We start from the raw sequence: 23,743 nt of genomic DNA on the forward strand, positions 1-23,743 counted from the left end.
CCCGCGAAACACTCACCGCTCTTATTTTTGTGAAGCCCTTCTTTTTCCCTTGCTTTTCTCTCTGTGCTTCCGAGAACTCGTGCAGTCCGTGCTTTGTGTAGTAGTGAAACGGCCTCTTTCATAGGGGCGCTACATTGCTGCACTGTAGAAACTATTAAACGAGTTGTGCATTTCTAAGAAAATCCCCTGAAAGCTCCCAAGACGACCGTGTCAATGAATCCGTGTCTGCCAGGGCGCAGGAATACAGCTCCGTGTCCCCCGAGACGGGGCCCGGAGAGTTAGAGGAAGGTCCAAAGTCCATCTCCCGGCGACGACAGCCGCCCCGCTGGCGCTCGCAGCTCTCGGCACCCTTTAGCAGCGCGCGCGAGGAGTTCGGGGCTGTGACCAGGGAGCTGCCGGTAGAAAGGGATACAATCGCCCATCCGTAGCTTGGCGTGTGAACACTTTACGGTGATCTCACTGCCTTCCCTTGTCTCCACCAATGTGTCCTACTGCCCCTGGGCTCTGCCTGCAGACACTGACGGGGAGATAAAGACAAAAAGCTGTCAGAATTGCTTTTTGCACTGGATGTTGTTTGCCAGAAGAAAGGGCACAGAAAGAGTCAGGACCGTACGGAGAAGAATTTGACGAGACTGTCAAGGTGTGCAGTTGTGGGAGTGTCCATTCGAATTTGCTGGAGAGTTGAGTGCGGGAAAGAGAGGTGGATTTTGGAGTCACTGAAGAATGGGAAGCTGCGCGACTGAGCTAAGCATAAGAGAAAGGAAAGTAGAAAAGGGGAAGGAGGGTCTGCAGGAGGTCTCTGAAGGACAGAGAGTAAAGCAAGGAATCGGGAAGGGCTCGACAAAGAAAAGAGGGGTGAGAGTTCCGAGGGAATACTTTATGGAGCAGAGGGAGGGACGGACGGGAGGCTAGTTGGGAGACTGAGCTCTGTGAAGAACCTGCCAGGCAGGAGGGCAGCCGCGAGGGACCTGCACGGCAACTCCAGCCGCCGCCCCCCGGTCCCCGGGCGCCAGACTTGCGCACCGAGCAGAACCGCGGCCAGCGCCGCCAGTCCCGCTCTCCGCCAGCGCCGAATGCGCCGATCCGCCGCCCGGCCTCTCGCTGCCTCCGATAGCCCCGTCCCTGCTCCGGCCGGGCCGCCTCCTCTCCGCCTCCTCTCCCTCCTCTGTCTTCGTCTCCGTCCACTGCCCAATATTGTCACAATGGCACTAAAATGAGAGAGGATCTCCTTTCTAAACGACTTAGTACATCAGAAGTTTTATCTTAGATAAAAATTATATCCCAATTCTTTTAAGACTTCAGTTATTTTCAGGAGAGAGAATGTAGATAACACATGGAAAAGAATAGAGAGTGTATCGTATGCCCATCTTCAAAAAATTAGCTTATATGCCTCAGGAATCTTCTTTAATAAGAGATTGTTCTGTTAAGAAGAAAGTCAATTAAATATTGTTTAAGCAAATGGGAAGTTCTAAGACACGTGTCTTAGTTTGTCCTTGAACATTTAATTTAGGAGTTAGAGGTTAGATAGATCAAGCAGAGATGCTACGAGGCCTGATTAGCCGAGAAGACCACTCTCCGAACATGACTGCCCCCCCTGAAGACATGGACGCTAGATGGCAGTCTTGCTACACGAATAAAAACAAGGATGCAATATGACCTCAAAATCAAAGACTGATTCTCGACTGCTTGTGAAGTGGGGGGGGCTTTAAAGCGTCACTGTATTTATATTACAAAATATATACTAGATCCTTCATCCATGATGGGTAGAATACCCCATGTATCCCCAGCTGACATATTAAAGAAATGTTCAAGCCAATGGTTCTGGTCATTGGATTAAATTCTTTTTTTTCCCCGTTTGATTCCATGGGGTACACTTCCATGCATGCATCAAACCCGCATCCGCCGATCCACCGCCCGGCCTAACGCTGCCCCCAACAGACCCGTCTCTCTGCTCCGGCCGGTCCGCCTCCTCTCCCTCCTCTGCTTTCTTCTCCCTCCCCAGCCCTCCTCCGGTTCCGCCGCCTCCGCGGTGCAGAGCTCCGACCGCCACCCCCTTGCCACCGCTCTCAGCGGCCCTCCGCATCCAGCCCGCACCCGACGAGAGCCCGAGAGCCGTCGGCGGCCGGCACAGTACCCGGGCTGAGCTGGATGAGGAGAGCAGTGGACGGAGACGAAGACAGAGGAGGGAGAGGAGGCGGAGAGGAGGCGGCCCGGCCGGAGCAGGGACGGGGCTATCGGAGGCAGCGAGAGGCCGGGCGGCGGATCGGCGCATTCGGCGCTGGCGGAGAGCGGGACTGGCGGCGCTGGCCGCGGTTCTGCTCGGTGCGCAAGTCTGGCGCCCGGGGACCGGGGGGCGGCGGCTGGAGTTGCCGTGCAGGTCCCTCGCGGCTGCCGTCCTGCCTGGCAGGTTCTTCACAGAGCTCAGTCTCCCAACTAGCCTTCCGTCCGTCCCTCCCTCTGCTCCATAACGTATTCCCTCGGAACACTCACCGGTCTTTTCTTTGTCGAGCCCTTCCCGTTTCCTTGCTTTACTCTCTGTCCTTCAGAGACCTCCTGCAGTCCGTCCTTCCCCTTTTCTACTTTCCTTTCTCTCTTGCTTAGCTCAGTCGCGCAGCTTCCCATTCTTCAGTGACTCCAAAAATCCACCTCTCTTTCCCGCACTCAACTCTCCAGCAAATTCTAATGGGCACTTCCACAACTGCACACCTTGACAGTCTCGTCAAATTCTTCTCCGTACGGTCCTGACTCTTTCTGTGCCCTTTCTTCTGGGAAACAACATCCAGTGCAAAAAGCAATTCTGACGGCTTTTTGTCTTTATCTCCCCGCCAGTGTCTGCAGGCAGAGCCCAGGGGCAGTAGGACACATTGGTGGAGACAAGGGAAGGCAGTGAGATCACCGTAAAGTGTTCACACGCCAAGCTACGGATGGGCGATTGTATCCCTTTCTACCGGCAGCTCCCTGGTCACAGCCCCGAACTCCTCGCGCGCGCTGCTAAAGGGTGCCGAGAGCTGCGAGCGCCAGCGGGGCGGCTGTCGTCGCCGGGAGATGGACTTTGGACCTTCCTCTAACTCTCCGGGCCCCGTCTCGGGGACACGGAGCTGTATTCCTGCGCCCTGGCAGACACGGATTCATTGACACGGTCGTCTTGGGAGCTTTCAGGGGATTTTCTTAGAAATGCACAACTCGTTTAATAGTTTCTACAGTGCAGCAATGTAGCGCCCCTATGAAAGAGGCAGTTTCACTACTACACAAAGCACGGACTGCACGAGTTCTCTGAAGGACAGAGAGAAACGCAAGGGAAAAAGAAGGGCTTCACAAAAATAAGAGCGGTGAGTGTTTCGCGGGAATGCTTTTTGGAGCAGAGGGAGGGACGGACGGAAGGCTAATTCGGAGACTGAGCTCTGTGAAGAACCTGCCAGGTCGGACGGCAGCCTCGAGGGACGTGCACGGCCATCTCAGCCGCGGCCACCACGGTCCCCGGGCGCCAGCCTTGCGCACCGAGCAGAACCGCGGCCAGCGCCGTCAGCCCGGCTCCCCAAAGAGCCGCATCCGCCGATCCACCGCCCGGCCTAACGCTGCCCCCAACAGCCCCGTCTCTCTGCTCCGGCCGGTCCGCCTCCTCTCCCTCCTCTGCTTTCTTCTCCCTCCCCTGCCCTCCTCAACCGGTTCCGCCTCGGCACTCTGCCCCTCGACCTGCTGCAGATGTGCTGCTTCCACCACATCCACTTCAGGTGTGACAGGCTCTTCTCTTGTCCTCTGAGCGAGAGGAGCAGGAGGAGGGACACAGAAGAGCTCTCCTCACAGAGGCTGCATCGCCAGGAAGTCCAAAGAAGTTCGGAGATGCTATGCCACGTCCAAGCTTTCTCTGGGGATGCTGCTTCTCCCATGCACTGCCTCGCCGTAGCTGCAGGAAAAACTGCAGCTCCCCGTAGTGTCAGTGGCCATTTGGAAACTCGAGAATTTGAACTGGCGTTTCCCAGGAGAGGACAAAGAAACGGGACCCGTCGCCGTGCAGGTCCCCTTAAGGAAGGGAAGGCAAGAAAGTAGCCCAGGGCGGAGACAGCCCCCGCTCCTGCGCGCGCCAAAACGTAGCGTCCCTGACTGGCGCGCGGCGGCCCCCGACCAATGAGGCGGAGGCGGGGGGGCGTGGCCGGGGCGCCGCTGTCCCCGCCGGCCGTGGGCGCGCGCGCGGCGGGAAAGGCGCCCAGGTTCGAAAGCGGCGCGCGGGGCGCGCGCGAGCCCCGGCCCGGGATGGCGGAGGCCTTGGTGAGAGAGTGCGGGGATGGCGGGGGTGTGTCTGTCTGTCGGTCTGTCCGCCTGCCTGTCGGTCTGTCTGTGCGCTGTGGGCAGCCAGAGGTGCGGCCCCCGGCGCGTTCCCGGGGGAGGGCCGGGGTCGTTCTTCCGCCCCACCCTGGGGTCTTCCGCTTCTCCCTGAGGAGCGGGAGGCCGGAGTTGGTGCACCGCGCCCTTCGGGCTCGGGTCCGGGCCCCTTGCACAGACACTTGTGCTCCGAGGGCTTGTCTCTCGGGAGCCCCTTTTCCCTCAGGCTGCCTCTGGAGAGCCGCCTTCCATGGGCGAGTGAGCGCGTACAGAGCCGGACACTTGTCCAGGCACGCCACAATCGTGCTCATCTTGAGTTTTAAAACTCTTCATGTGTAGGACAATGCGAACACACTCATAAATGAACTGTTCAAAGGTCCGTTGTCGGAGATTTTCAGTCTCTTTAGTGCGAAAGGCTGCGTGCCAGTGGATTGTGCTACACTCTGCTGCAAGGGGAAGAGGTTTAAGGCCGAGTGTCAGATTGACTGGAGTGTGCACAGTTTCTGAAGAGGTGGCTTTTGGTCAGTTGTTTTCCCGTGTGACCTAGAGTTTCCTTCTGCTGCTTAAGGCTGATATTGAAAGTTTCCAGTGCAATCAGTCCATATGTGGTGTTGGTTATTTTTGTGACCAGAAGTAATATCCAAAGAGGAATCATAAAGTGCAAAGTACTGTCAGTATAGCAAACTTCTGAAAAACGAGCTGACTTCCGTTGTGTTAGGACTAGATAATCTCCAAGCTGCACATACTTTTTAAATTTACACAAATGAATAAGAGGTCATAGTTGTTTTTCAGCTAAACATTTACATTTTTTTAGATGTTTTCCTATCACATCTGTGAAAAACTGCACTCTGCTTAGCGCTTGAATTTTTCTAGACCTTTCTTCCCATTTGTATCCTTGATGTTCTTTGCCTGTTTCCAGGTCAGTGGCTTTATTTCATTTGTTGGTGTAGAAGGTAACACTGATAATATGTTGCTGTTTGAAGTATTACTGCTCCAGTTGTGGTAGTAGATGACTGGAGTCATGTTTTCTATTTGAATGACTTTGATTATATTTGGGTTTCAAGTGTGTGAGGTGGCACTGGGACTTAACTGAGGCTGTAGTTTTGCCATGGCACAGCGATGTGTTCTCACTGCCTGTCAGTGTGGTCGTGCCTGTGGCAAACAGGTAAGAACCATCACGTGAGCAGTTAACACACAGCAGCGGATGTTTGGTTATGTCCTGGCTTGCTTTGTGGTAGATCATTCCTCTTCCTTACTTTAAAGATTAGTCATTACACCTGAGTAAATGGTAACCAAATCCTTACATTCTCTGTGATTTCTGTCACGTAAGTCTCCTGTAAGACTCTCTGACTTCAAATGCAACAGATGCTTTGATGGTTCTTGTGGAAAGCTGAATTTCTGGCAATTGTTACAGGGGTTGTAGCTGCTCTGGCATTCTAAGGAAAACAGGGCTGCAGTAACTCCCACTCTCCCACTAGTTTACGATGGCTGGAGAATGCTTGATGTTTGCTTACTTGTTTTCCTGTCAAGTGTCATTATGCCTAGTAAGAACTTATTCTTATTTCTTCACAGAATCATTTAAAAAAAGACTACAGAGCAAGATTCTGCCATGGAGGAGGGTAATTTGCATCTGAAGTTTTATTCTTAGATTCTGGAAAACTTATGTGGATTTTTATCCGAGAGCATAATGTCAAAGCTATACGGTGTATCCTATTAATCCGATCATACGATGTTTCCCAAATTTCTTGTATTTCTTAGTGGTGGGAGGAGCAAACAGTGCTGGGGGACAAAGCCCCAAGGTTTTCCTTTGTTTCCTTTGCTGAGGCAGCAAACTATGTTGTTGTTATACCTAAGGTGCTCCTAACTAGGCTGCCTGAGTACGGAAGGAGTCGTCTGTGCAGACATTTTGCCTTTTGAGAAGTAGAGAAATGAAGCCCACACAGAGTTCCAGCGTATTTGGACCTTGCTGGTAAATGCTAGAGATGAGTTGGAGTATTTGCAGTGCTGTAGCATTCTTTAAAGGCACGTCAGAAGCCTGTGAAGTTCTTGTTGCTGGAATCCATTTTTAGACTTGCATTTCACGAGCTTACCAAATCTACCAAATCAGCTGTGTATAATGATCATTATGGGAGTAATACTCCATGTCTTTTCTAGTGTTATTTTGGTTTTGATCAACATTGTCTGGCTAGTGAATCGCTCACTTCTGCCCCAAAAATGTTTATTTCAAGAGAGACTTTCTTCACCCCAAAGCTCTTTTACCTCAGGGAAGTAGTTGTGTGTTTTCTTTTCTGTAGAGAGAATTCTTCATTCTCATCATAATCTGTGGCAGTGAGGCTTTTTTCCCTGGAATTCTTATTTTGACAAGTTTCTTGGCAGATATCTATGTGTGGAAATGATAGGTAAAAGTATCTTGAAGCTGAGACTAGAGGAAATAATAATTTAAAATATTGAGAAGTAAGAACTTTGCTGCTTTATTATTGCTGGGATAAGAACATTTGATATTTTTGATTTAAAATATTTTTTTTTGTCTTCTTTCTAGAAGTAAGATTGATGTACAGCCAGGTCAAAACGTACTGAAACTTATAGAGGATTGTTTTGAAAGTAAGCTCTTATTTGGTGTTTTACTCAATTTGCTGGTAAAAGAAGAAATAATTTCTTCTTTATATTATATTTAGTGGTAAGTAAATAGAAATGAAAATTAGAGATAAAATGGGTAAAAATAAAGTTTTTTTAGGGTCTTGAAAAGCACCCCCCTCCCAGCTGCTTAAAACTGTGTCTTAGCTGTCTTATAAAGGTAATCTTTCCTGAGTAGCTGATTCCTTTCTTGTTTGGATTTATGTGACCTTAATAGCTGTAGCAACTTGTTAAAATAAATGAGACCTGGACAATTCCAAGATCCCCATACTTACAGTGTTTTCTTCATAGGTTGCAGCAGTGATCTGACAATAAACTCTCCAAATACAACCCTTTGCTCAGCTCCTGTTGTCAAAAATAGGAAGAGGACTTCAATGCAGAGCCAAAGCGTAAGTTAGTTATGGCAATGTCACAGTATAGCTTTGGGTACAGTTTCACTGGGGTCCAAATTTAGTTCTGTAGGATTTAGTTCTGTATGAGCATTGAAGAAGCTCCATATGCCACTTGTAACAGTATATAGGCTACAATTTAACCATCTGTAATAGTTGTTGATAATGGTTTTTTTTCTTATTTGTTGTGCTCTAACAGTAAATATTCTGTAATTAGATTTGTTTAATAGCTTATTTTCCAGGTTTTTTTCTAGTGAAAGCTTTTTCAGCTTTTTGTCCAGGACACTTAAATTTTTTATGGTCTCAGGTTGGAGCACGCTGCCTTATTACTGCTGGTGGGTATGGCTGTCTTGGACTCCGTTGGAGTTGGTTTTGGCCACTTTGCTAGATATATGGACACAGTTCTTAGCTAAATGGTGAACAGTAGAGTTGAAAGGTGATGCTTGTACAAAAACTCGTTAACTCCTGATAGGTATCTGTACAATAACTTTATGTATCTTTCTTGAAGAGTGGAAACAAGTTGAAGGCCTTGTTAGTGTGCTGGGGAAATGATGCCAATAATCTAGTTTGTATATTTAATTTTAATGTTTTGATTCTATTTTTTTTAAATAGGATATTCCGTTAATGGCAGGGTTGAGAACAGGCATCCTTTATAGTGATGTTTGTTTACTTAATTTGATGTTAGAATAGCATATAATGTCAAATAATTTCTTGCAAAACCTCAGCCTGTCTTAAGAAAGGTGAATTAAATTGTTTAAAATAATTCATTCTAATGAAAAGAATAGCTTGCCTGGAGACTAGCAGGATGCCTGTTTAAAGCTGCATATAGACTTTTGCTGTACACACTGTTTTCCCTGTTATTTGAAATTTATAGTTACTTCTAGAAAGTCTTACTTGATAGAAAGTTGAAGTGTTTAGTTAAAATTGAACTGTGATTCACATCACAGTGTGATTTAAGGGAAGGAAAGTATATCGTGTTCTGTAGAAATTTGTATTCCTATCAAAATACTGTTGCTTTATCAACTATTTTACTTTGTCTCATTATTCGTTACCAACTATGACAGCCAAAGGCAGGATCAACCAACTCTGTGAAAAGAGCCTGTTATTCTCCAGAATCCTCACCTGCATCACTGCTAAAACCAGTCAGCAGCAGAGGTTGGTCCCACTAGTACTGAGCTAAGGGTTTCTCGGGGGGTTTTTTGTAAGGTTTTGAGTAGAGGAATTAAACCTGTTCTCTATATATGGCAGGACAGTCATGTGAATCACCCTTGAAGCCTGCAATACATGATTATGTAGATGTTTCTAGAAAAACAGAGTCTCCTGTGTCTGAAAGCAAAACAACTACATTAGAAGATGTTGAAGCGCTGTGCCGAAGTCTTGCCATGTTTTTGGACCCCGAGGATGATCACGGGTCTGTTGGATCACCTTTTCCTTTGGAGAAAGGGAAAAGTTCTCCAGTAGTTAAGTAAGTAGAGCTGAACATGGCTGTGGTGTTACATCCCCTGTGTGCCCTCCACCTTAGGGTAAATCAACACAGTGGTTTCCATCGTTTATAAGTTTAGATTGTGAACTCATAAAAAATAATTCCAAGCTTTTTAGAAAATTTCCATATCTGTTTTTAGGAAGGACAGAATTATTTTTTATTAAATATTCTGGTGATAAGTGCAGCACCCAAGTGTAGGAAGCCTGTCAGAATAGACTTGAACTCTTTGCAGAAAAGTTCACCAAAGTATCAGCTTCTTAAGTAGTCCAGACTTTTTCAGTGAATCCTACTGACAGTATTGACCTTAGAAGTTAACACGAATTTGTTAAAGTAGAAATGAACAGTCATCATTCTTCTCACTCTGAATAGACGAGTTTTTTATACGAAATCGAAAAACTTAAGCTGGGATCTCTGTCTCCCCACAGGAAAATTTGAAGCCCAACTGCAATATTGGCCAGTGGTCCTTACCACAGTTCTGCTTTCCTGGAGGGCTGAGCCTGTAGGGTAGATCATAGAGATGGACTGACACTGATCCCATTGATTCCCATTGATGGAGTGAGATTGGGAAGACAGTGTACCTACAGTCTAGGAAACCTGACAATTTCTGAAGCACATTAGGACAAATTAGGAATTTGTCTTACTGAGCAGCCTTTACTTTGCTCAAGAGTCACCATAAGACTCTGTATTGCTTTGGACACATGCTGCTGTGCTGGGAAGTACTACAGCTAGGCGTGTTTCAGCAAATTACCAAGGGGAAACTCATTCCTAAGTGAGACACTGTCAGCAGGAGCATCTGTTCTTCCTCACAATACTTTCTTGTGCACTCACAAGATTTATAGCAATATATCTGAATGCTGTTTTTCATACATAGATTATGTCTTGATGGTTGGAATACACCTACTGCAGCAAAGAACTGTGGAGAAGTTGAAAATTTGGAAGGACCTCAGACTGGGAGAGATGAGCAGGTTGTTCTTGTGCAAGGAACAGAACCTGTTGCTACATCTTCTGTGCAGAAAGAGAAGACTTTCTCTTCAGCTCTCTTAGCAGCTGTAGCAACAGGAACACTTTGACAGAGGTTTGTTTTGAGGCTTAATATGGAACATAATTTGCTATTAAAATAACTCTGGTCTGAATATCGGAACAACATCCTTTTATCTATAAACAAAGTCTGGGAGCATGTTTTGTGATAGTCGACCATTACTTAAAAATGCCACTTGAGAAAGGGTTTGAATGGTTGTTTCAAAATTTTGTGTAGAATTTAACAGTGCTCTTGGTTTTGTCTGCCAGTAAAATGGTGTGTTGAATAATGTCTGTTGAATAGTGTTTCAGATAGACCCTGAGATGTTTTGATAGGTAGCCTAGAGGATTCAGGAAAACCTTATGTGATTTTGAAGTTTACAGTGAGCAAGCAGTCTTTTCTCAGAGCTAGTCTGGATCTGGCTGCTTACGTAGGAAATTGACGGTCCAGTGTCTGTCCAGTTGACTGTCCAGCATCAGCAAGAAGAAGCAGGCCTTGTGCTCTTTTTGGAAGCTTGAAGAGCAATGAATGAATGCGTTCTGAAGAATGTTCTGTACTGTGTTTAGGTGTTCTGGAATCACCACTGGATCTTAAAGATTGTAAGGCAATTTACCCCACCGCCCAAAATGATTTGTCATTGTCACTCCTTTCTGTAGATATTCAGCCTCGATATCACCTCCATCACCTCCTCCTGTGAAAGATCAAGATATGGAAATCGAAAATGAATGTGAATTTTTAATTGATGACTCAGGTGGTGCATCATTTACTTCTTGGATTTCAATACCCAGTAAGAAAAGAAAATCAAAAAAAGATGGCTCTGCAACTCCTGTTTCTAAATCTCAGCCCTCTGAACAGAAGAAGACACAGAGTAAGAAAGGCAAGAACAGGAAAGCACAGGTTGAAGCACTTACTAAACAGAAACTGAATAATCTGGATGCTGGAGCCTTTGACATCGAAAGAACGTTGAAACCGGATCCAATCTCTAACAGTGAAGGAAATGTCCTTAAATCTCAAAGCCAAAAGAGTACTCATACAGGTAAGTTCTTTAACAGCTCCTTAAACGTTTCCTTCCAGGTCATATTACTGGATTATTTTGTGGTGGTTTATTAGGAAATTATAATAAAGTAGATAGGAGACATTAATGGATTCCTTTTTGATGTTTCAGTTCCACAGTTAGATTTGGAAGTGTATGAGGCAGTGAGACAGAGTGTTTTTACTTTTCCCATCCTCTTTACCCTTCCTGTTAGGATGTTGAAAATTAATTTAGTGGTGTTGTCTTTCCTTATGAGCTGGTGTAGAAGGTAGGTACCCACATGGTAGGGTACGTAGGGTAGAAGGTAGGTAGGAAGGAGGTTAAGACACATGCTTCAAACTGAAGGGGATTGGGTTTTAGGAATTATTTGTGAAAAGGTTTGTAGCAGGAAACACTGAAAACTGGATAGTAAGCTAAATGTGACATTTCTGCTCCCTTTTTTTTCTGTTAGGAAATACTGGAAGTACACTAAAAAGGTTTTTTTATACACTCTAGTTTAGAGAAGGCCTTCTTTTAGCCTTCGGGAACAAACCTGGTTTTGTGATACCTTTTGTTTGTATGTTTTCCCATTTTGAATTTTTGGTTTATTTTTAGGCATTCAGATGTCAACATGTATCTGTTTAATGTAAAAAGATATTGATGTCCAAATGTTTTGTGTATTGATAGGAAAGACTAAAAAGGACGCACTTAGGCAAGACTCTCCAAACCAGAAAAAGAACACATCCTGGAAACCAGAAGCTGAAGAACTGATATTGTCATGATCTGGATTAGAAAGAGAAACATCTGATGCAGAAAAATGTAAAACAAGGGTGCTGCCAAGTGAAGATTTGCCTATGCCCTCATCTGGGCATCAACAAGAGCAGACTGTGTCTCCAAAAAAGTCTCTCAAGTCTTCCAAGAATCTGCAGTCAGCTTCAAAAGCTTCTCAGCATTTAGATAAGAGGAAACAAACTGCTAAGCAGAAACTTCCTAAGGTTAAAGTAGCTAAGAAAGCGGCATTAAGTTCAAGGAAGGAGCTTAAAAAATCTGTCCAGAAAAGCAGTAGTAAAAAACCTCAGTTGCAAAGAGAGAAGAGTTCTGACAGTGAACCTAGTGAAGAAGAGCATGAAAGAGAGCCTGTAGATTTGAAAGATGTGCGTACCACACCCTTGCGTCAGAAATTAGAGACTCCCGTGATTCAGAAATTGGCTGTGTCTGAAAAGCCTAGAAATGTGTTGCACACATTGGAGTCACCTGGTGGTGCAAATAACCAATCTCCTGTGAAAGCACTACAGCATCCCATGGACAGTGTGAAGAATTCTGAAAAGAAGCAGTTGCCAGCCAAGTATTCAGGGAAGATACCCGGAAAGATTCCTTGCAGAACCAATAAAGCTGTTTCCTCAAACCCTGAGGACACTGAGTCTCAAACAGATTCTGACAGCTCTTCTGTACAGAACATGGCAAGGAAAAAACAGAAGTTATCAGATGTAAAAATGAAAAATAACAAAAGAAAACGTAACAGGCAACATGGACCACAGTAAGCTTTTTATGTGATTCCTTACGAGCGTGGTATAACTTGGTAGATAATTAAACACACCTTGTTAACTTTTAAGCAGTGATGGCCCAATTGAACTACGAGATAGTTTGAGATTGGTCAAATAGTTAATAGAGAAACCAAGTGGTGTAGTCAACATCCTGTTCTCAAACGTGGGTGCCAAATCTAGTGTCTTTTACATGAGGAAGTTTGTGCTGGTTAAACTGTTCTCGTGAGACTTGTGTAGTAGATACAATCCTACCACCACGGAGTAACTTCACTGTCAGGTTTGTTGTATTTTTAAATGAAATTTGGAAAATACAGCATTTAATTCTTCAGCTATTGTATATATTTTTGTGGATGTAACTTTCTAGTCGTAGGCAATCTAAAGACGGAAGTTTAAGGAGCCTAAAACCAGTTTTTAATAGTTGTTCTTTGCATTGTTTTTTAATTTTTTTTTAATGTCTTTTTATGGTTTTGTTCAGGATATAAAATTATTGCCCTACAGGTTCCTTTCATTAAGTAAAATTGACTCAACCCTAAAATGTACTAAGAATAATTTTTTCTCTTCTAGATATTCCTTTGTGGCTGAGAAGGTTGTGAACTATGAAAGGTAATTTCTTGAGTTGTCTGAAAACCTTGAATTTAATCTCACTTCTGCCCCACTGAGACAGAAGAGTTTGGTAGTACTACCCCATTCTGTGCTCTACTAGTGAAGCACCTAGTAGAAAAGAATTGTAATTCACGCTTGAGGATTTTAAATACTGCATTAATACAGTTAATAAACTAGTAAAATTTTTCTTCCTGTCATAAATGAGGGGTCCTAGTAGGTTTCTTGCCTTAGGGGATTTTTTTCCTTTGAGGTTTGCTTCCACATTAGTGTGTGATTTTGGAACAGAAATACCAGTGCCCCTAGAACTAATAGCAGCTGTACTAATAAAGTTGCCGTTAAGTGGGGTATAGAGCTGTATCTATGATCCAAACTTTTTGCATGTAGATAGGCATGTATCTTCCCCTTCACGGGATGGGAACTTAATGACAAAGCAAACAGGAGTGGCAGTCTGTGAATTTATTGAATTCTTAAGCAGTCATTCTGCAGAAAAATGTGGGGTTTTTAATTATAAGGGAGACTACCGCCGACTTACTTGGACGACTTTGTAGTGTAGGTTTGGTAATTTAGGTAATTTAAATGCATCTTTTGGAGTTTAGGGGGATAACAGGTGAACTTCACTGGCACAGTAAAAGCAGTGAAGCACAGCCACAGATGGAGGAAGAAGGAAGGTGAAGGGTACTGATGCTAAGGCTGCAAGAGAGGTCCTGTTAGAAGTGATTTGGTTGCTAAAGAATCTCTGGTGGTGTCACACATATAAATTGTCATTTTATGGGGGAGATTTCATGACAGACTACTCATTACAAAGACAAACTATTTTACTGTCCATTCCTTATAGTATGCAAAACATTTCTTTAAAGCAGTACCATAATCACAGTATATGGAAAATTGTTTGAAAGGTAATGCTACAGAAGAAAGTATCTTTATTCTGGAAGGGAGAAAAAAAGAAGTTTAAGAAACCTGTTTAGAGAGGAGGTGTGAACACTAATTTTTCTGCCTGGTGACTGAGTAGAGGAGGAGTTGATGAATTTCAGACCTATGATTTCTAACTAGCAGTCATTTGCTTTAGTGTCTAATCACTGTAGACAGATGTTTAAAAGAAAAATAAAACCCAGACCACATGATCTGAAAAAAACTTAACTTTTATATATATGGTAGTGCTGTAATGTTCCTTTGACATTTAACATCTTTAAGCAGGTTTATTTTTTATTCTTTTGCAGTGGGCCTGTTCTAGAACATTGCGATAAATTTGATTCCAGCACTAAGTCTTGTGAACAGTATGATACATCATCAGGTAATGTTTAAAGTTGATATTTTCTTGCATTTTATGTATAAGCTTCTTATAAACTGTAACTGATGGTTCAGTAATTTCTCTTGTATTCAGCTTGTCCAGAACAAATGCGGATTTTATTGGCTGTGGTTACATTTCTGTCCAAGTAGGTGGTATGCCATGCCAGCTTTATGTTGTGTTAGCTTTGGAAGAACAAGCCCTCCAGGGTTTGGCATCAAGCCTACTGGGATAAAGTTATCGCTCCAAAATATTTTGAACACATTTTTCAGGCTCTGTTTGTACCAGTTTGATGTGTTGCCATGTGATGGTACTAAATGCAATCACTTCAGGCCACCCTGGACCAAAGTGTACAGCCCGATGGCCTGTTCACCCAAGAATGTTTTGGTTTGGGGTGTTTTGTTTGCTTGGTTTGGTTTGTGGTGTCTGGTTTTTTTTTTAAAGTTTTGTTTGGTTGGTTTGGATTTTAAGTTTCACAACATGAGTTGTACGTGTTGTCATAATGAACATGAGCCTTGGAGATAAAAAGTCATTTTGTTAGTCTTTTAGAGCCAAAAGTGAATATGCGAATGTTATTAGTTCATGCGGTGCTTTCTTCAGAGACCTAATTTTGTGTGTGTTCTTGTAAGAAGTTTGTTCTAAAGCTAGGTTTGAGTGATATGAAGCTGATTGACCTTGCACTTTGTCATAATTTTCCAATGTGTGTTTTATCAAGAGGGATAGGTCTGAAGAATATTTACTTGAATATATAGTTTTCATGTAATTTTCAAGCTTACTGATTGCATATACTGCTTATCTACATTGGGTTTCATACATGTTTATAGCAAAATGTGTTAAGAGGGAACACTATCATTGGGACTTGTATTACCCTTGGTTACTTTTAGTGGGTATATTGAATAAAAGTCAGGAATAGTAAATGCCTATGGTAGTGGTTTTTTGAATGTGTTTACAGAGACTTTTGATGACTTGAATTACAAAGTGAGAGATCCATTGTCAGACAACATAGCAAGGCATAAAATAGGTAAGATTATTTAAAATATCATAATGTAAGTGTGTAAATACAAATGTATTTCCAACTTGATGTAAAGTTTGCTGAAGGAGACTGGCGTGCAGCTGCACACTGAGCTACCTGCACTGAATGTATTCCTAAACAACTGAGTCAGGACAAACCCACAGTTCAGTGAGAACAGTAAGAGTTTGTATTAGTTTTACGCAGTATAACTGATGGTGCCAATAACCTGCCTTCTGTGGTGGTCTGAGTCTGGATAGGATGGAACAATGCGTGTGCAGTCGATTGCAGTCCCATGCTTGTCTGTTTTATATTGGGTTCTTTTTATGGCCTTCATTATTATTTTATGCACAACACTTTAGTTGTCTACCTTCAAAAACTATTTCATCAAGTTTTTTATATTTACCATTTTTAACATTTAAATATCTTGACTAATTTGCTCTTAGCTCTTAAAGGGCTTTTAGTCTTCCTTCCAAATACTAAAATATATCTTACTGTATTCCTATATGGCAGCTTAGACAACTTGAAAGTTGAGACTATGTAATAAGTACATCTGAAGATAAATATCTGAGAAATCTTGGAAATAGGTGGAGTTTCTGTTGGCAGAAGTGCCATTCTTCTGGACCTCAGAAATGGGACTTGTGAATCTGGAAGGGGAGGAGCTGCGTATGCAGCCTCTTACTCTCCCCTTGCCATAACTAAGGCAGTGCCTTTCCACTGCTGCTAATGAAATCCCTCAGATTTAGGCTGGGTCCTTTGTCGAGAGCTTTGTCTTCACAGTTGTAGCATGTTTTCTGTCCTTGTGCTTGAGCTCCTAAGTCCATGTCTCAGTGATTCACTAAGATACATAGAACTAAGTATAATATAAAGTCAGTGTGGTGATTGTTTAAGAAAAAGGAGAGTGAAATAGTGATGTATGCAAAAGAGGGCTTTTGTCAATATTTGGATCCCATTTTCCTGTCACGATAGCAATATCACCTGACCCCCTCCTTGTGATACAGCAAAACAGCAAAGGATACTTAATATTTTCCATCTCTGAATTTTCCTTTCATGTTTAATATGAATTATGTCATCCTTCAAATTAGTAATGCCTTCCAACACACCTAAGGTTCGTCGAACGAAAAGGATACGGCTGAGACCTCTGGAATATTGGAGAGGCGAGCGCATAAACTATACTATGAACTCTTCAGGTATTAGTTCCAAAATACCTATTTGCTTCCTTCTGATGGGGCAGTAAAGAAAAATCTGTGGGTTGATCTTGTGCCATGAGGACTTTGAGAGGCTTACTTTTGGGTAATTTTTTTTTTTAAGATTATTTATGGTCACTAGCCATTTAGTCACCTTTCCATGTAGTCCTTTTCATTCCTGATATTCCCTTGTCAGCTGAAAATAGCATCAGGAGAGTATGTTAAGTTACTTTGCCTTCACTGTTTAGAGAAGAACAGAACAGTTTCTCTATACTAGTAGGTTTATTACATCAGAGATTGTGTATGATACTGGAAAAAGAGACAATCTGCTGGATCATTCATTGGAGCATTTCTCTTTGTGCGAGGATTGTTTTCCAGAGCAGATACTCTAATATTTTATCCAGTCTCAGTGTTAAATTCCCTAAGTGAACAAATATATCTTGTTCTCTTGGATTTTTTCTGACCAATGCAGCCTAATATTTTGTCTTTTCTTAATTAATTAATTTGCTTGAGAATAGTATTTCTTTGCGTTCCTAAAACTGATATTTTTTCTTAAAAAATTGCTTTCATATCATGGCTTTCTGAAATGCTCTGTGACTGAAATTTGATAAATATTATTTTCAAAATATCTCAAGTTGCCTTGCACTCCAGAAGACTTAATAATGAAAAGCTTTTTGGTTTGTTCTGGCTTTCTAAAGCTGTCTGAAAATTTCAGCATCAAGGAAGTATATTCTCGGTTAAAATGCTTGTTGGTTGTGTAAGTTTTTAAGGTTACTGTGAGTTAGCAAGCTTTGTTTAACTTCCTTTTGTTTCAGGAGGGCTTGTGATTAGTGGATTAGTGCATCCAGAAACACAATCTCGCAGTAAGAATAGACAGAGGAAGGATCGTCACAAGCAGAAAGCCAACAAAACAAGTACGAACACAGACTTTTTCCCTTTGGATACTTAGAAACAAAGTTATCTGTAATCAAATACTCTATTGCTGTAAGATATTCCTCGTGTAACACTTGATTCTCTCTGTGGATGAAAATAATTTTATAACAAAATCTATTAACGTGATGTGGAAAAACCTGTTCTTACTTTATCTGTAGCAATGCTGTATATTCTTGTTATAAAAACGTTAACTTTTCAGAAGAAAGGAAGAAATACAGAACATACCCAGAAGTGTTGTTGTGCCTTTAAAGCAGGGGTAGAAAAAAAATAAACTGTACTTCTGTTTGTGTTCAGATCGTGATGCTAATGTGCAGTCTAGAACTGCGGTTTGAAACTGAAACATTTCTCGGTGAAGTTATAGAGCTAATAAAACAAATACTAACAAGAATGGATAATGCCATATGGTCCTAACACAGTTCTAAAACAAATCGGGGCTGAAATAATAATCCGAGAAATAAGGAAGAAAATGGTCACTGTTGGTAAAAATATCTGATTTTCTAGAGTGTTTCATGTGAATTTTATCCCTTAACTCAAGAAGAAAGTGGTAGGACTAGAGAAGGTTCAGGGAAAGCTCATCAAAAACATGAGAGGACTTCTGTGCAGAAGCAACTACGTAGTGAAGACTCCTCAGCCCTCAGGGGAGTTCTGTGGCGGCCTGAGAAAGACCTATAAAATCACAAGTGGTGTGGAGAAGGGAAATAGGAATAAATTGTTTTATTGGCTTTTTTTTTATATGTTTGTTTTTAAACACAAGAACTAGAAGTTGTGGCAGGAAGATATGGAGAGCTGAGTTCTTTAGCAGAATAAGGTGGCCATTCTCACTATGTGCTCCTTGCCCCATAATATTGTGGACAAAAATATTTGTGTAGATTCCAGACGAGATCTAGATACATTAACAGGAGACTTAACTGTCTAAATATGTATGAGCTCCAGGTTAGAGGTGGGAAGTATTCCATGGAAGTGCCATTGCTCTGTTATGGCATTTCTGGGGATGGAAGGAGTACCTGCTTTTGGCCACTGATGGGAGACAGACTCCTGGTCTAGATCAATCAAGTACAGTTTACGTTGTAATATAAATAATTTGCAGTGCATGTGAACCTGAGCTGGTAGTGACTGTTTATGTTGTATCTTACAAGAGCTATTGGTTGCTTTGGGTGCATTTGAGCTGTCTTCCAGAAGTGATCGATTTCCTCTCTAACAGACATCCATCCTCAGAGATCCTTTGCTCACATCCTTCAGTTTTAGTGAGGCATATATAGGGACTGTCAGCTGAGTAAAATTTCTAGCACGAATTCTCAAATCCTATTGATACAATAAAAATTCTGTTGTTATAGCTATAGAGTTACACCTGATGCTGCTTCTCTTTATCCAGAGATGGTTATGTTGGAACAGAGCTGTTCAAACACAGCAACTTTCTTCCTACCTCTGACTGTCTTGGTGTAAGGGTATTTAAGCAGCCATGAGTGCCTACAAAGCGCAACAGCTTGCCTTTAACATGCTGCTTCTGGTTGCATTTAAAGAAATTTCCTGTGCGTTGTAGAGCTAAAATTGTCTGCTTATGAGAATTCTGCAAGAGAGCTTTGGGATATTCTGTTGTGAACATTTTCTAGCATCTATTTTCTGTTTGAAAAGCGTAGAGTTGTCATTGATTCTTAGGATATTTCCTGCTCTGGAAAAATCCTTTTTATTATATCCTTTTTATTATAGAAATAGTTCTCAGATTTACAACATACAGTGAGATTCCTGTAATGGTATTTCTTGAGAAAAGGAAAATTGGACATGCGCTTAGTCTTTAGAATGCTTTATCTCTTAAATCTCCCTTATCAGCAATAGGTAAAAGCAAAAAAACTTAGTCTTCATCCTGTATTTTATATCCTCTCAGCATCTGTTGCTAGAAAAGCACTTCTCTGAAAATACAGATACTTCTGAATAAATACTGTTGTTAATAGCACAGGATAAATAGTTGGCATTCCCCTGGCAAGTTTCTTAGGATTTAGAGAGCCTTCATCTATTACACACAGAAATGATTTCAATGAAAATTACATTTTCAAGGAATTGTTACGGATGGTTTCCTTTTATTTAAATGAAGTGTATTCAGTCTGTTTAGTTCACTTATTAAAACAAGTTTAAGTACTTAACATGTGACATTAGAATTGTGGAAAAGTTGTAGTTCAATAAGTTTTTAAAATGCATAGTGATAATTTCTCTGATTTTGTTTTGGTTTCTTTGTTTCCTCAGATAGAAGAGAGATACCTGCAAGTTTGGATCACAACCTAGCTGATACTTCTAAGCCAACCGTTGTACTGGACCCAGAAACAAATGAGGAGGTAGTTCTAGGTGAGTTGAAGGATGTGGCCAAGGGACTTTGTGAATTATATAAGCTGTGTTTAGAATGATAAGAAAAAAATTGTTCATGCCACATTGGGCATAAAAAGGTAAACTATTGAAATAGTCATTGCTCTTCTGGAGAAAGTTCTGAGGAAAACAAAAAGTGTCTTGATTTTTCAGCTAAATATTGAATATAGCTTTTGAAGGTGTTGCACTAAAACAATATGTAATGCATTGAGCAAATAACAAGACTAATTATATGAGAGCATTAATGCTAATCTCCTGGACTTTTCTGTAGAATGTGTTAACACTGAAAGCAGTCACGCTTGCTCCTTCAAAGACGAAGCGGTAGAAATATACAAAAATCTGAATACATCTGTTTTTGCAACTGGCAAATTGATTTTGAAACCACTTAAGGAAAAGGGACACCAGTTTGTCCACATGGATACAATAGTAAGTGTGCTTTTTTCTTATTTTTATAAAACTGACTGTGTAAACAGGAGATCTTAGTGTGGTTGGAAGTAACATATGAAGCTGACGGGTTTTCCAGGGGCTTTCCCTCCCTGAATGCACATAAATGTTAATGAATCATTTGCTAGAGGTACTTTGCATGCACATTGCCCTCTGTGTCATACTAAATCTTTATGTCTATGTGCACTTACTGTCTAGATCTTGCAGGCAAGACAGAAGTATCAAATAAATAAGACGACCCCATCCCCCTTTTGAGGTGCGCATCTTATTTTTCAGCAGTGTGGGGGAAAAAAGGGATTGCAGTTCTGCCAGTTTATTTTGTTTTTTATCTTTGTTACAACATGTGTGCAAATGTTTTCTGGGATAACTTTCTGAAATGTTTGCAAAGGAAGCATTGCTAATCTTAGAATCCTTTGGCTTTCATTAAGGCTTTCCATATTATCCGTGGCAAAATTATTGTTACATTACATAAGACATCATATTATCTGAGTACAGGAGACTCCTTCTATGTTCCTCCAGGTGAGTACATGTGTCTAAAACCAATTTGTTGGAGGTGGTTGAGACTGAATTAGCGTGCTGGGAATCAAAACCAAACTTAGTGACTGAAAGAGAGATGGAATAGAGAGTGGGAAGGTATAGGGCCATCACTTAGGCACCATGCCATACCCTGATTTTGTACTGGCCGGCTAGTCCAGGCATTCACCTGCTCTTACATCTTCATTCCTCTTGCCAGTGGGAATGCAGTTTGGCACCAGCTGGTTTTGGCACAGAGGTCTAGCATGGCAGCACATGCCCACTGCTGCAGATGTGGGTGTGGATGTAAGTGCCCTCTCACACCCTGTTGCTGCTTGACTATTCTGGTAAATGCCAGGACAAAGTAATCTTCCTGGGCTTTGATGTTTCTGCGGTGTCTAAGAGGGAGTCTAGACTGAATGAGCTGCAAAGCTTGGGTGGCCCCTCAGGATCAGCTTCATACACTTCTCTTGGAGATGGAGCTGAGACCTGCCAAGCTCATTTGATATATCCTTCCATGTGGAACTGCTCTGTCTACATAGTTCAGAACCTTTTATCTCTGTTCTGTCTTACCCACTGCCATGGGTGGGAGTGTGTATTTCTAAAGCATGTTAGAGTATTTGTGTACACACTTGGCATCCTCACTGTTGTGGTAGCTGTGGAGAGGTCAAGAGGTACAGAAGAGATCAGGAGACAGAAGCTCGTCTGTGGCGAAAGAGAGCTTACCTGTATCCAGTGCAACTGGATACAGGTGGTCCTGCTTGAGCAAAGTGTTGGACCAAATGCCTTCCAGAGCTTCTCTCCAATCTCAGCCATCCTGTGAAGTCGGAGACTCCCATGCTGTGGAAGCTGCTCTTCTAGAAGTATAGTTCATGCTTGTGTTGGGAAGACCCTGATGCTTTACACCTCAACTGGAAAGCAGCCTTTTCCATGTTGCACAGCTGGCCATCCGTGTGGGGTGTGCCAGAGCGCTTGGCTGCTGGTGAATGGCCACTGCTATCCATTTCTTCACAGTAAAGGACACTATTATGGCACAGATAGGCCTATTTTTAACTGTGTTAATTTGAACGAATTTCTGTTCTTTTTATAATTTAGACCAAAAGCAAGAAATACATTGTTGGATACCTCTTCCCCATAACTTTACCTGCAAATTGAAGGTCATCTAATGCAAAGGAATTCTGAAGAACACTGAAGGTTTTCATCTGACACTCCAGTTTTAGGGGCAGGTTGTTTCATTGATCTTAAAGATCTTTCTTCTGTGTAAATAGTAAATACATAGCTTGTTGCAAATTATTTTTTCCTTTGTATCAATAAATATTAAGTAATGCAAATCAGTTTTGATCTCTTTGATTTTAAATAACTTCAGAATTGATTTTCTAGCTTTCCATGTGGTTTTGAAAATGCAGGTAGTTGTATGAGTTTGACTTGTAAATATTTATAGCTAATGTAAGTTATCTTGAGTGGCTTCAAAGATGCCACCAACTGAAATTTTTCATCTGTTTCTTTGGAGTTGTTTAAACTTCATGGTATTAAACAAACCTAAGATATCTTTGCAGTTTCATGGAATCAAAGGGGGGAAAAAAAGAATTAAACCCAATGACCAGAAACCATTGGATCGAACATTTCTTTAATATGTCAGCTGGGGATACATGGGGTACTCTGCCATGCATGGATCAAAGATCTAGTATAAATTTCGGAATATAAATACAGTGACGCTTGAAAGACCCCGCCCCCTTCAACAGCAGTGAAGAATTAGGTGATGATTTTGAGGTCAAATAGCATCTTGGGTTTTATTCGTGGAGCAAGAATGCCATCTAGCGTCCATTTCTTCGGGGGGGCAGTCATGTTCGGAGAGTGGTCTTCGCGCTAATCACGCCTCGTAGCATCTCTGCACAGAAAGCTCTCACTGTTCAAGGAGGCCCCACGTTGACAAACCAACTGCACCACAAAGCCAGAGCTTCCAGGCTTTCTTTCCTGCCGATAAGGGCTGTTGTTTCCTGTTTTCAGCCCTGCCTCCCAACTGAAAGACCGATTCCCAGAATTGCATAAAAAGACTCCTCCCACAGCTCAGATGCCACCAGAGAAATGTTTTGCTCCCCATGGAGTCTCCAGGCTGACAAACCGACTGCACCACAAAAACAAAGTTTGCTGGCTTTCTTTCCTGGTGATAATTGCTGTCATTTCCTGTTTTCAGACCTACCTCCCAACTGCCAGACCGACTCCCAAAATTGCATATAAACAAAGATTCCTCCCACACCAAAGGTGATAGCACAGAAATCTCTTGCTGCTCATGGACTCCCTAGGCTGACAAACCAACTCCACCACAAAGCCGAAGCTTGCTGCTTTTCTTTCCTGGCGATAAGGGCACTTTATTTCCTCTTTTCAGACCCACCTCCCAACTAACAGCCCGACTCCCAAAATTTCATACAAATAAAGATTCCTCCCACACCAAAGATGCCTGGAAAGAAAGATCTTGCTGCTCACAGACACTCCAGGCTGACACACCGACTGCACCACAAAGCCAAAGCTTCCAGATTTCTCTTTTGCTGGCGTGGGGAGACTCCTGCATTTTCGTCCAGGGCACACACTTTTGACAATTTTTGAGGAGCACGAGAGGCATAATATCCCTCCGGGCTCAGCACCCCGGGTCAGCCTCTCTGCAACCTCCGTGAGGAGATCTCTTCTGTGTCGCTCCTCCTGTTCCTTTTGCTCAGAGGACCAGGGAACAGCCTGTCACATCTGAACTGGATGTGTTGGAAGCAGCACATCTGCAGCAGGTTGAAGGGCACTCAGAGGCGGGACTTCATGGTATTAAAAAAACCCTAAGATATCTTTGGAATTTCATGGAATCAAAGGGGGGAAAAAAAGAATTAGAATCATAGAATCATAGAATCAATTGGGTTGGAAGAGACCTCCGAGATCATCGAGTCCAACCCATGGTCCAAATCCAGTCCATTTACTAGATCATGGCACTCAGTGCCACGTCCAATCTCTGTTTAAAATCTCCTGGGATG

At 42.5% G+C, this 23,743-nt stretch overlaps 1 protein-coding gene across 1 annotated transcript; it reads left to right on the top strand.

Moving 5' to 3' along the window:
- Nucleotides 1-4,125: 4,125 nt before the first annotated feature.
- On the top strand, nucleotides 4,126-22,063 carry LOC114001298 (centromere protein C-like). Its single transcript, XM_027746352.2, is given in 18 exon segments — nucleotides 4,126-4,266; nucleotides 5,893-5,939; nucleotides 6,860-6,921; nucleotides 7,246-7,343; nucleotides 8,408-8,498; nucleotides 8,592-8,808; nucleotides 9,698-9,901; nucleotides 10,501-10,880; nucleotides 11,544-12,393; nucleotides 12,965-13,003; nucleotides 14,221-14,294; nucleotides 15,241-15,309; nucleotides 16,383-16,487; nucleotides 17,300-17,398; nucleotides 19,656-19,754; nucleotides 20,044-20,198; nucleotides 20,645-20,735; nucleotides 21,825-22,063. Coding segments are annotated over 18 exon segments (2,892 nt in total). The 3' UTR covers nucleotides 21,896-22,063.
- The last annotated feature ends 1,680 nt before the right edge of the window (nucleotides 22,064-23,743 follow it).

This window comes from Pipra filicauda, unplaced genomic scaffold, assembly GCF_003945595.2.
Source record: "Pipra filicauda isolate LSUMZ 115617 unplaced genomic scaffold, ASM394559v2 scaffold885_size103695_pilon, whole genome shotgun sequence".
NCBI lineage: Eukaryota > Metazoa > Chordata > Aves > Passeriformes > Pipridae > Pipra > Pipra filicauda.